The sequence below is a fragment of the Herpailurus yagouaroundi genome, unplaced genomic scaffold (assembly GCF_014898765.1).
Source record: "Herpailurus yagouaroundi ecotype Mexico unplaced genomic scaffold, PumYag 198, whole genome shotgun sequence".
Lineage (NCBI taxonomy): Eukaryota > Metazoa > Chordata > Mammalia > Carnivora > Felidae > Herpailurus > Herpailurus yagouaroundi.
The window spans coordinates 35,744,466-35,756,569 of NW_024412429.1; the positions used below are offsets into that span (position 1 = coordinate 35,744,466).

At 37.7% G+C, this 12,104-nt stretch overlaps 1 protein-coding gene across 1 annotated transcript in view; it reads right to left on the bottom strand.

Moving 5' to 3' along the window:
- LAMA2 (laminin subunit alpha 2) overlaps window positions 1-12,104 on the bottom strand; it is a 395,150-nt gene that overhangs the window by 75,326 nt on the left and 307,720 nt on the right. The window contains exons 43-46 of the mRNA XM_040449243.1: window positions 11,447-11,452; window positions 8,399-8,553; window positions 1,967-2,110; window positions 186-319 (exon numbers count right to left, since the gene is read on the bottom strand). Coding sequence (XP_040305177.1) covers window positions 186-319; window positions 1,967-2,110; window positions 8,399-8,553; window positions 11,447-11,452 — 439 coding nt within the window. The remainder of the gene's footprint in view (window positions 1-185; window positions 320-1,966; window positions 2,111-8,398; window positions 8,554-11,446; window positions 11,453-12,104) is intronic.

Genomic DNA, 12,104 nt, shown 5'->3' on the forward strand with positions numbered 1-12,104 from the left:
TGCTAACAGGGACTACGAGAGACCTGTTCACACACATATAGACATATACATTTACTACATAAAATTTGTATACATGCATACATAGCTACCTCCTTGAAATGGAAAAAAAGGAGTTTTCTTTTAAACTGGGAACCTACTTCAAAATTCTGTCATTTAATTGTCTTAATCTTTATTGAGGTAGTTACCTTGATGCCTCAATACGGTACCAGTATGAGTCATCAATGGTCAAATCTGGATACTCTACGCGTCCAACTCCGGATCCAACATCCCAGAGAAAGCTGACTTTGCCTTTACGCATTTCTATAGCCAGAAAGTCAATCTAGTCCAGAGAAACACAAAAACGATACATATCAGACATCTGAGAAGGCCAACAGCGTTCTTTTCAACAGGTGGTATTTACAGATATGTGAAATAATTATAAGTCTCACAATAAAAATTCTCAAATGATATGATCTATTATTATGCATGATTAAGTAATATTTATTATTGTATCTTTAAGGCAACACGTGTATCCTTACTGCTGAGGCATATGTGTTAATTTAACTAATTCTACTTTTCAAACAAGTCTTTTCTCCTTCTGATTCTTTTGGTAGAGACAAAAGAAAATATTTGGATGCAGAATTCATTGTTTTCACCAAGGATACTGACATATATATTTTTCTAAGTTTATTTATTTATTTTAGGAGAGAGGGAGTGGCAGAGAGAGGGAGAGAGAGAATCCCAATCAGGCTCTGTGCTGCCAGCATGGAGCCCAGTGTGGGGCTTGAACTCAGAAACCATGAGATCATGACATGAGCTGAAATCAAGAGCCAGACACTTAACTGACTGAGCCACCCTGGTGCCCCAGACACTGACATTTTTAAGGAGCTAACTATGATATTTCACCTAAGGTGATGTAAAAGTTCTCACCTGAATGACAAGTATTGACTTATGCAATGACTGATTTGTTGAAAATTTTATTCATTTTGGAAGATCCCCATGCATACAAAGTTAAATGTCCAAATAAAAGGAATGAAAACTTTTCGGGTGAGATTTGTAGATATGACTTCTGTTTATTCAGGTTCAGTTATAAATTCAACATGAATCAAAAGAGTTTTCACTGGTAGGAAATGCGTACACAATTTGTCATTTTCTTTTTTTTTTTAATTTTTTCTTTTTAACGTTTATTTATTTTTGAGACAGAGAGAGAAGAACATGAACGGGGGAGGGTCAGAGAGAGGGAGGGAGACACAGAAACTGAAACAGGCTCCAGGCTCTGAGCTGTCAGCACAGAGCCCGACGCGGAACTTGAACTCACGAACCGCAAGATCATGACCTAAGCCGAAGTCGGACGCTCAACCGACTGAGCCACCCAGGTGCCCCCACAATTTGTCATTTTCATTTAACATGAAAGCTCATTGTAATTTCTTAGAGACTTGTTTTTAAATTTTTTAATGTTTATTTATTTTTGAAGGAGAGAGAGACAGAGCATGAGCAGGGAGGGGCAGAGAGAGAGAGAGGGAGACACAGAATTCTGAAGCAGAATCCAAACTGTCAGCACAGAGCCCGATGTGGGGCTCAAACCCACAAACCACCAGATCATGACCTGAGCTGAAGTCAGACACTCAACAGGCTGAGCCACCCAGGCGCCCCCATTAGAGACTTGTTTTTAAAGCTTTATTTCTATTAGTCCTTCTTCTTAAATAGGCAGATCTGAAAATATCATTCTAAATAAATGCTGGCATACTCACAAATGAAAGCAGATGTACCTAAACCCTGTAAAAAGTTTTCTTCGTTTCATTTTCCTTCTAACTTAATTTGATACTTCAGAACTTTCATGACATAAGATTCTGAGGTTTTCAAATCTGAAAACCTAACACAATTTTGGGAGCATATTATTAGATTCTATACATTTTCCTTACTACCAGGATTAACCTCTGCCTATTCACACATACAGGAGACTAAAGAAGCTGGATATTGAACTTACAAATTTGGCACTTCCAAGATAAAAAAGGAGGTTGTCGGCCACAGCTGTCTTTACGTTGACAACGATATTGTTGTAGCTTCCCTTCTTGATTTCAGGCTTGTATGTTCGAATGCAGTCACCACCGGAAGACACAGAGACTTTGATCTTCAAGAAAAACAGGCACAAAGAACCAAGACTAAATCTCTCAGAAAGTGTGAAGTACCTCCCAAACAACTACAAAACCATCATCATCCCTTCTTTGAAGTTATTTTTCTACCATCAAATAGAATCATTAAATGCCCATATGCGGACACCATTATACTCATTAATGAGGGCGCAGAAGCCAGCTTCCCGGGGAGATTTGGACAATGAGCTGTTCACAGCCCATATCATGTTAGTGTGCTACTGTTTTTTGAAGCATCCAAGTAACAAATTCTTACCTTCGTACCTTTCTCCTTTATGAATGTGGGGACATTTTCCAGAGGTGATTTTATATGAAGCTAATGATAATGATTTTCATTAGGGTTGTTGAGTGAAATTCTACAGTTCAAATTTCAGTGATTTTCATATCACTTTAGTAGGACATCATTTTTCTTTTAGTTTTCGAGAGGAAATTACCTACCCTCTCCTGTTCTTACAGTTGGAAGAGGCCAACTAGATTTTGTTCTAGATGTTCTAACAATACGAAGAATATTAATCATGCCACTCAGAACATACATTTGAGAATAAATTATACCTTTTTATTAAGTAAATGAAACGGAAATAATTTTCCAGGAAATGAATAATTTGCCAGGAAATGAAACGGAAATAATTTTCAATGGCTATTCCTACTAATGTATTTAACTGCTCCTTTTTCTTTTGATGAGTACTTTAAAAATTACTATAAATTGCTAAGAAAGGAATTCCTACATGAACGGAACTGAAACTGCTCAGGCCGATTCTTACTCACATTTAGGGAGCCTTTCTTCAGTCACAAATAACACTAGTTGATTATGTGACTTAATTTCCTTCGGTTCGGGTGTACCCTCAAATGGCATTTTCAGGATGGCAATGGAGTTGCAGGAACTCGGGAAGAAACTGCAACTTTGCTCCATGGCAGTGCTCCAAGTAGGAAGCGGAGACAAGGAAGGGTGCAGACCTTTCCTTGCCACTGATTTAAATGCTCAGCTTCCAGAAGCCTCTTGGTTCTCACTAGCAGTGAATTTTCTCATTCCTTCTAGCACTTGGTGCTACTCAAACAGTTTTTGCACTTGGGAGAAAACCAGCTAGCTTTATTGTTCCCCTCACAAATGCCAGTCTCCATGTTATGGCGACAAGGAAGCAGCTCCAAAAGTCTAGAGAATGGGCATAGGCAGCACCAGGACCCCTCCCCAAGTGTGGTATAGACAACACTAAAGAGGTGCTGGATGAAAAATTGGGTACATTTTCAAAAGAAAGCCAAGGAGAGATTTTTTGGTTCTGATGAATATGTAAATTCATATGTGTTTGAGAACTTCTGGGGACATAGCAGATCGGTTGCATTTCCTATAGACTCCGTGTAAGTCATGTATTTGTATATTATTGTTTCCTCGCCTAATCTGATAACCAAATTGCATCATCTGCACATCTGCAGAGAAATCAAGTGCTAGAAAGGTACAGGGCTCAGCCTAATGGAGCTCTGCGTTGAATAACCTCGAAGCCTGTTGCTTAGATGGTTTTCCTTGTCCTTGCCTTCCTCCTAAGGGGAGGGGGTAGTCTGCAACACTGGTACCCAGAATGTTTGCTCTGTGTTCTGGGGGGAGATATAGTCTTCCTGCTAAGTGTAGTTTCCTATCAGGAAGTTTGTTCTTTGCTCCACAAATGATGGGCTTTTCCTTCTACATAACGTGCGAAGAGTAGGTAAATGAAAATGACTTGAGAAAAACAGAACTAGGAAACATGCAACTTTTACTCTGGATGTTAATACTATGGAGCAGACATGCCATGAAGGTTGGCAGAGGGTGCTACCTGATGGAGTAGCAGCTATACCAAGGGTTATCCAAGGGCTTAGAGAGAAAAAGTATAAAGTAAAGCACGAGAAGGATAATACGGTAGAGGGCAGGCAGGAGAAATGCAGCCTTCAGATGTTTTTAATGCTTAGGAAAAGGTGCAGGATATCATGAGTATTTAGGAATTTGCAGCAAGTGAACAAAGATCATCATCAGAGAAGACCCTGGCACCAAGCAAATCCAATATCTAAAGCAGGGTATACGCATCACTGACATAATAAGTCAAAGAGAAGAAATCAAGGTCTACCGGGAATTCGTGAGTGGAGCTGAACAGCAGATTGAATGATCTTCGGCAGGAAATCATAACCAAATTCCTAGTGGGGCTGGATTAGTAATCAAAAGTAACTGGGTGTGTGGTCTGTCTTACCTTTATTTCTCAAATGCTTTCTAGTTTGGGTCACTGAGCCACATTATGGCTAGTTTAATCACAAGTAACTTATTTTTGTTCACAGAATCCAATGTAATCATACTACTTGGTTGCTGTTTAGAGAAGAAATGCCTGAATGTGGGTGGAATACACGACAGTTTGGTCACAGGATTGGCTTCTGTGCTTGGTTAGGTATACCTGGGGGAAATGATAGGGGATTGCATGACTGGTGTGTTGACAAGGGGATTATCAAAGTGTAGACTATAGAGCACCAGTGCTGAAGCCTAAGTGAACTGTGGAAATTCTGAGAACGGAGAGTCTAAGGGAGTAGCCATTTTAAAACTCAGGGTATTTACTGTTGCTAGGAGTTAACAGTTAATCTCCTTTATGCCATAGTATACATATCTAAAAATATGGTTCTCCAAACAAAATGATGGTGTTATGCCCCAGATGCCAGCAATTGATCTCATAAAGTAATCTATTGTTCAACTCTTGCACATTTATATAAATACCCCTCTGGATTTTCTGTTTTCTGCCTTATGGTTTTGAATATATCCTCAGTATCTGAAAAATTCAGGCAGCTCAAACAGTTGGTAACCAGTCCATAGCTACTAATCCCTCCTTTTAACTTCGTTGTGTTTTGATTTCCAGTAATAGAGACCTCTTTAACAAATCTAAACAAAGTAAATCAAAATACAGTATTTATAAATTTCTCTAGAAGTTGCTAGGACATATGCCTTTCATAAGAAGGGAGAAGTTTCTGAAACACCAACATTTCTTAGAATGTTCGGGTCTATCAATTATTCTTCTAATATGAACCCTTCCTAAGACTTCCAAACAAAAACCACTAAACATTAGGTACCTCCAAGGCATTTCTCATACAACATTACTAATGAATCATTATGAACTCAATTAAACATTATTGAGGATCCCATTATTATATCTATTGGATTTTCACTGCATTATGTTCATCCAGTGACTAGGTCATTCATTTAAAAAGAGTATCAGCTACTCAATTTCAGAGCCAACAAACTAAAGAAAGATACTCTATTTTTGTTTAAAAATGTTAAAAATGTTTATTTATTTACTTTTGAGAGTGAGAGAGCACAAGCGGGGGAGGGATAGAGAGAGGGAGACACAGAATCTGAAGTGGGATCTAAGCTCTGAGGTGTCAGCACAGAGCCCTACGCAGGGCTGGAACTCACAAACTGTGAGATCCTAACCTGAGCTGAAATCGAACACTTAACCGACTGAGCCACCCAGGTGCTTTAAAATACATGTCTTTAATTTCTTGGTCATGTTGAGTACGTATCAGGGCCACATTCAGACACTTGTGCCGGGTTACAAATATATTTACAAATCAGGCAGATGTCATCTTCAATAGGCACAAAACTCACTTGAAAAAAATTTGGCTTGCTTCTGTATTTCTAACATCTTATTAAAAAAAATAAGACACTTTGCTATAACTTCCATTTCCAAACGTGACTGAAAATTTCCTTGAAAGGCATGGACAATGGTTAATTCTTGTAGCATTTATTTTTAACTTTCAATTTGTATCTTGAGACAGGTTTTATATACTTAACATGCCACAATTTAATCTTTTTCCCCTGGCCGGGAAGGTGGGGGGGAGGCGAGGGTAGGAGAAAACACAACTGATGACTATATGGCATATTTTTAGATTTCTTTATAAGAAGAAATAATAAAAATGTCTGGATTTGCCCACATGATGACTTAAAAAATGTGGCTAAGTGTGTGATTCACAAGAGAATATTTGCTATTTTTGTTTCTTTAAATTAACATTGCAAAATACAGGAGTGATATCTCAATCTCTCTGTTTCCCTTGTTACTACCACCTGCTACAGTTGAGACTCTTATTAAAGTGACCTTCTTTCTAGTATTCTCTCATTTACACCTCAAGCCACTTCCAGATTCATATTCAAAAAAGCACAGCTCTGATAATATTACGTTTCATGTTCGAGAACTTTCAGCTTTTCCTCACCAATGAGGTTTATCTCAGGTATAACTGCGTCTAAACAAAACTTCTCTCCTTACCAGCCAAGGCCAACAAGAGCTGGTCTCCATTGACCTTTCCTGTTTAATGTTCACTCTACTAATAATCCTGGCAAATGAGACCACTCTCTCATGAAATGACCCTGAAACTTCCTTCTCTCTCTGCCTTGCTCATTCTCAGAATGCTCTGCTTCCTTACCCTCCCCTCCCTCATCCAGCACTACCCCACTCAAGGCCTGGCTCAAATTCTTTTCTTTGGAAAATCTGGTCCCTACCAGAGGGGATCTTCCTTTCCAGAACTTTATCCCCCTTCCCATTGCTCACGTACAGTAGCACACTATTTGGCATTATCTTAGAGTTATTTACGTATATATCTTATTTTTTCTATGGTGTTATAAACTTTGTACATAAAAGTAGCCTTGAACAGAGGAGATGCTTTTTCTACCTTGGCTTAATCTTAGTTAAAACCACAAACCTCAGACTATCATCTGACTTCTTTTCACTTTGTGCTTCATATATATCATACTCATGTGTCATCATACTGCCTACACGGTTTTCATATTGTAGCTCAATATGTATCTTCTCAACCCTGGCTGCTGCTTTCACTTTGAGCTTATGTGCATCATCTTGACTAATTTTTTGTCATTTTCTAAATTTCTCTTTAAATTTTTTAACGTTTATTTATTTTTGAGAGAGAGCCCATGCGCGTGGGAGGGGCAGAGAGAGAGGGAAACACAGAATCTGAAGCAGGTTCCAGGCTCTGAGCTGTTAGCAAAGAGCCCGGCGTGGTGCTCGAACCCACAAACTGTGAGATCATGACCTGAGCCGAAGTTGGCCACTTAACCGACTGAGTCCCCCAGGCACCCCTAAATTTCTCTTTAGTCAGCATGAATCCCTTTTTACAGTGCACCTTGAACTTATTATCTTAGCCTTGTTTAGAGGTATCAGCAATGTAAAATGATATACTGTTACTTGGGCATCATATTATTGGTCCACTACTAAAAAATATATAAATTGATGAGTTAAGAAAAGGCATTTTCTGGTCCTTCTAGCTTCAAAGTTGTTCAGAAAAATGGAACTTTCAAGATGGAAGACTTAGGTATCTAAAAAGATTTGAGTATAAACATGACAACACAAAAACTGTTATTTTTTGCTTGCATTTCTAGAGTTGTCATGGGATGAACTTACTAGTCTAGATAAAGTTTCACATTGGCACTTAACAGTTCTACCCTGGTTCAACAGATTACTATCTTCTAGAAAGTTCTGTTTTTTTTCCTAATAGTTTTCTAATTAGATTAACAAAGAGCAAAATTTTGATACAACTGAGGTATTCTCCATTCTTAATTCAAAAAAACCTGCAGAAATTATAACCAAAATAATTTTTGTTGTCACTTGTACTCAGACAAAAAATATAGAAAATGGTGGTTCTTCATTGCTATTATTCTATGTACTCTTGTTCATTCCTTCCTGATACAGCCCCACCGATTGGCCTTTTTTGCTTTCATCAAAAGCAAGGAACGCTCATTCGTGTCTTTTTAACAAACAATCTTGCTATTTGTGCTACTCTATTCAAATACTGATAAAATATAACAAAATTCCCATTTCTTTTAAAAAATTTTAAGTTTATCTGAGAGGGAGAGAGAGACAGTGCAAGCACAAGGCGGGGAGGGGCAGAGAGAGAAGAGAGAGAGAGAATCCCACGCAGGCTCTGCATCATTAGTACAAGCCTGATGTGGGGCTCAAACTCACAAACTGCGAGATCATGACCTGAGCCAAAGTCAAACACTTAACCCACTGAGCAACTCAGGTGCCCCACAAAATTCCCATTTCTAAAACAGTAAGTAGCGATTATTCATCCTATGAGATGTATTTTGAAATCTATGGGAAAAAAATCTAACCTTTTATCCTCCTCCCCTACCCTTAAAACAGCGTCAAGTTAAAGGAAAACAAACAGATTATTCAACAGGATACACTGGGAGAAGTTATTCACTCTGGGAATAATACAAAAAAATTACAATCAATTACTGATATTGAAAGTAAAAAGCTTACAGAATTGGCTTGTTTCCGGGCTTGGTTTATCAGTTCCTTTATCTCAGAGATGTTTTTCTTTAGGTTATCCTCAAGTTCCTTGATGGGTTTGAGTTTATCTATTAGACGATCAGCTTCTTGTTCTAGATTTTTCACAGTGGCGTCTGCATCTGCAACTGCATAGACCAAGATTCGTGCACACCACACACACACACACACACACACACACACACACAGAAATGAAAATAGTAGTATGCTCAATTAAATAATTGAAAGGATTTCATCTTATCCACATGACAAAGCAGGGCCATGACTGTTGAAGCACAGTTTGTGATGGCAAATGGGAATATTCCAGTTGGAGCTCAAGCAGGTCAAAGCAGAAATGTTAGAGATAGAGGACCAATGCTTTGGCTTTGTGATCAAGGTGAAAGTTAGCATTGAAGGTAGAGAATACGAGGAACTCAATTCGATGATTAATTTCTAGCGTCAGCCAAAAATCTAACCTTTATGGAATAGAATTTCAGTTATGGAATCAAGGAAATGAAAGTGTTTTAAAATGTCACCTCATCTGTCCAAGCCAGAACTGTATTTAAGTCAGAGTTCTCACACAAAATTGGTTTTCTTTCTTTTTCCTCTCTGTCGTTCTTTGTACATCTTAAAGAGAGAAGCTATCAAAATGTCTTCTTGAAAACATTGCAATGTTCAACAACCCTCAGACTGAAGGCCTATGTTAAACTTTAATTAAATCTTTCATGCTGCAGTTCATTTTCATTTTGAAGAATAATTGATTATCCTAATCTCTGTATTAGGTTGAACCATATTAAACTGTCATTTTGATAGGTTAAAAAGGTTGAATATCGACAATTTGAAAAGGGGTTTTAACCCTCAAATAATTGAAGTTTATCACTGATCCAGAGACTTTCTGCATGTGCTTTTTGTAGGAGGGTAAATGACCCATGGAAACCAATTAGTCAATTTCTAGGATGCTGGCAGTCTTACCCAAACCATGTCACTTATTATCTGATTGAGCACGTATTGTTCCTCTTTCTGTCATTGTGACCATGATGAAAAAGTGAAACTACTTAAGGACCAAGGCTGTGCACCCTGCTCGGCTATGAACTATGCACTCTCTGGTGGCCAATGGACCACTGAGAGCTAATCCTCAGGAATGAATCAAACGTGCTCAAAAGGAAGGAAATTATTATTTTCTAAACTAGGTTTTGAATTAAGTATTTTGAACTCATTCATAAATATGAACAATATTGTGACTGATGTTTAAAAAGGACATAGGGGGGCGCCTGGGTGGCGCAGTCGGGTAAGCGTCCGACTTCAGCCAGGTCACGATCTCGCGGTCTGTGAGTTCGAGCCCCGCATCGGGCTCTGGGCTGATGGCTCAGAGCCTGGAGCCTGTTTCTGATTCTGTGTCTCCCTCTCTCTCTGCCCCTCTGCCGTTCATGCTCTGTCTCTCTCTGTACCAAAAATAAATAAACGTTGGAAAAAAAAATAAAAAGGACATAGGTCTGTTATTAATTTTAATAGAGTTGCTACATCAAAGCCTGAAATGCAGGTTACTGGCATCAAAGCCCTTGTTATATAATTGCATATTCAACAGAGGCACAGTAACTACTTTGTATTGTATACTTTTAATAAGCCATTTGCCCATGTTTTATTTCCTTTAATTCTCCAATATTACTCTGGTTTTCTACAAATTATTCTAGAATTGAGAAAAATGGCTTAGATTTGGATTCATGGGAAAAAGGAAAAGGGTAAAGCAAAGGACACTTAAAGTTCGTCCAAGAAATGATTCTTTTCTTTGAAGCTTCCAGATTCTAATCAAATGTTTCTAAATGAAATTTGAATTTTCCCACCTCTCTCATTCCCCTCACCCCATCTTCTGAAGCAGATTAAGTCTTTTGGAAATTATCTTCTTGATGGTTTTAAAAATAAATAATCTGTAATAGTGAGTCTGATACTTTCTTGTAGTTTTTAAAAACTTCTGACTTTCTTCCATAATTATTTCAGCATATAGATTTTAAAATCACCTTTGAAGATAGATTATGATTATGTTTTTCTAGAAAATTATCTATCTCTATTAGGCTCTAAAATTCATCAGCATAGAGTTTTGACAAGTACTCTCTTATGTGTTAAATCCCCCCCCCCATACTTTGTTATAGTTCCTTTAGAACTTTGCCTATCTGTGCTTTATCATTCTTGATTAAGCCTGCCAACAATTTAAAATGTTTTATCTTTACATTCCTAAAGATCTACCTCTTGTATTTATCAAGTATATTATTTTTCTCTTTTAATTCACCATTTTTTTCATCTTCTTTCTTTTAATTTTATTTTGTCTAATTTATAGGGTTGATTACCTAAAACGTTCATTTCACTGCTTGTTTAGTGAGTTGATCACACTCATTTTCCACTGAGGACAGCCTTGGTCATATTTCCCAGGTTTTGATATGTTGGATTGTATGTTATTTCCTATTCTGCGGTTTTATTTCTGACTTTGAGTTTAAGCTATGAGATGTTTAAGAGAGAATATTATTATATGCCAATAATTTCTCATTTAATAAGATCTAATTGTATTAATTTTATTAGGGGCTTCTCCAAGGATAATTCTCTAGAAGTTGAGAATAATTATTCATTAGGAGGGGGGAATGTGAGCTCCAGGGGAGAAAAGCAATGACAACAACATATATCTGATCTATTTTAATCCTGCTGCAAGGAAGTCATTTGAACTTCAGTGGTGGAATCTGTGTCATGAGAGGCATCACAATTTAGCTCAATTTGTGGAAGAATTCTGTTTTCCACCTTTCTGTTGGTATCATACAGATATTTCACTAATTTCTATAACAATTGAAAATAATATCAAATACATCCACATGCTAACTTTTTGTAAAGGAATATGTCCTTTTTTTAATGTATCTAGCGTCAATGCTGTGACACTGGAAAGCATAGCCATGCCATGTTAAAGCAATACCCAAACACACTAACATTCAAAGCTGAAGCTTTTGCAACAGGCAATCAAGCATGAAGTTGTTAAAAGCATGCAAGTAAACATATACATACTGATTTCTGCAGGTAATTTCATATGGAAGCAAAACAAAAAGAAATTAGAAAATTCATGAGGAAATATTTTTAGAGATATTACAAAGCAGTGATGATCAAAAAATGGTACTTGTCACAAGTCGTCCTAATAACAAATGCACCCTATTTTAAGTCAAACAAGTGTTATCAAATAAAAATCCACAGATACGTGTCAGTTAGCAGGCTATTGTTCTGAAAGATAGAAAACAGACCCAGTTTAATTAATATCACAGATAACTATCTCTAGATAGAGGGTAGGATCAAAGAGTTAGAGATAAATATTATGAAAAGGCCATATCAGATGAGAATCAATCTGAAGTGGAATGAAATGATCTCTTAAATTTTAAAATAAGTAAAAGAGAATGATATTTACTTTAAAACTAACTTTCATTCTTTTTTGAGTGTGTGTGTACGGGGATATTGTGATTTGGTATGCATTAGAAGCATTTATTCAGGCGCCTGGGTGGCGCAGTCGGTTAAGCGTCCGACTTCAGCCAGGTCACGATCTCGCGGTCCGTGGGTTCGAGGCCCGCGTCGGGCTGTGGGCTGATGTCTCAGAGCCTGGAGCCTGTTTCCGATTCTGTGTCTCCCTCTCTCTCTGCCCCTCCCCCGTTCATGCTCTGTCTCTCTCTGTCCCAAA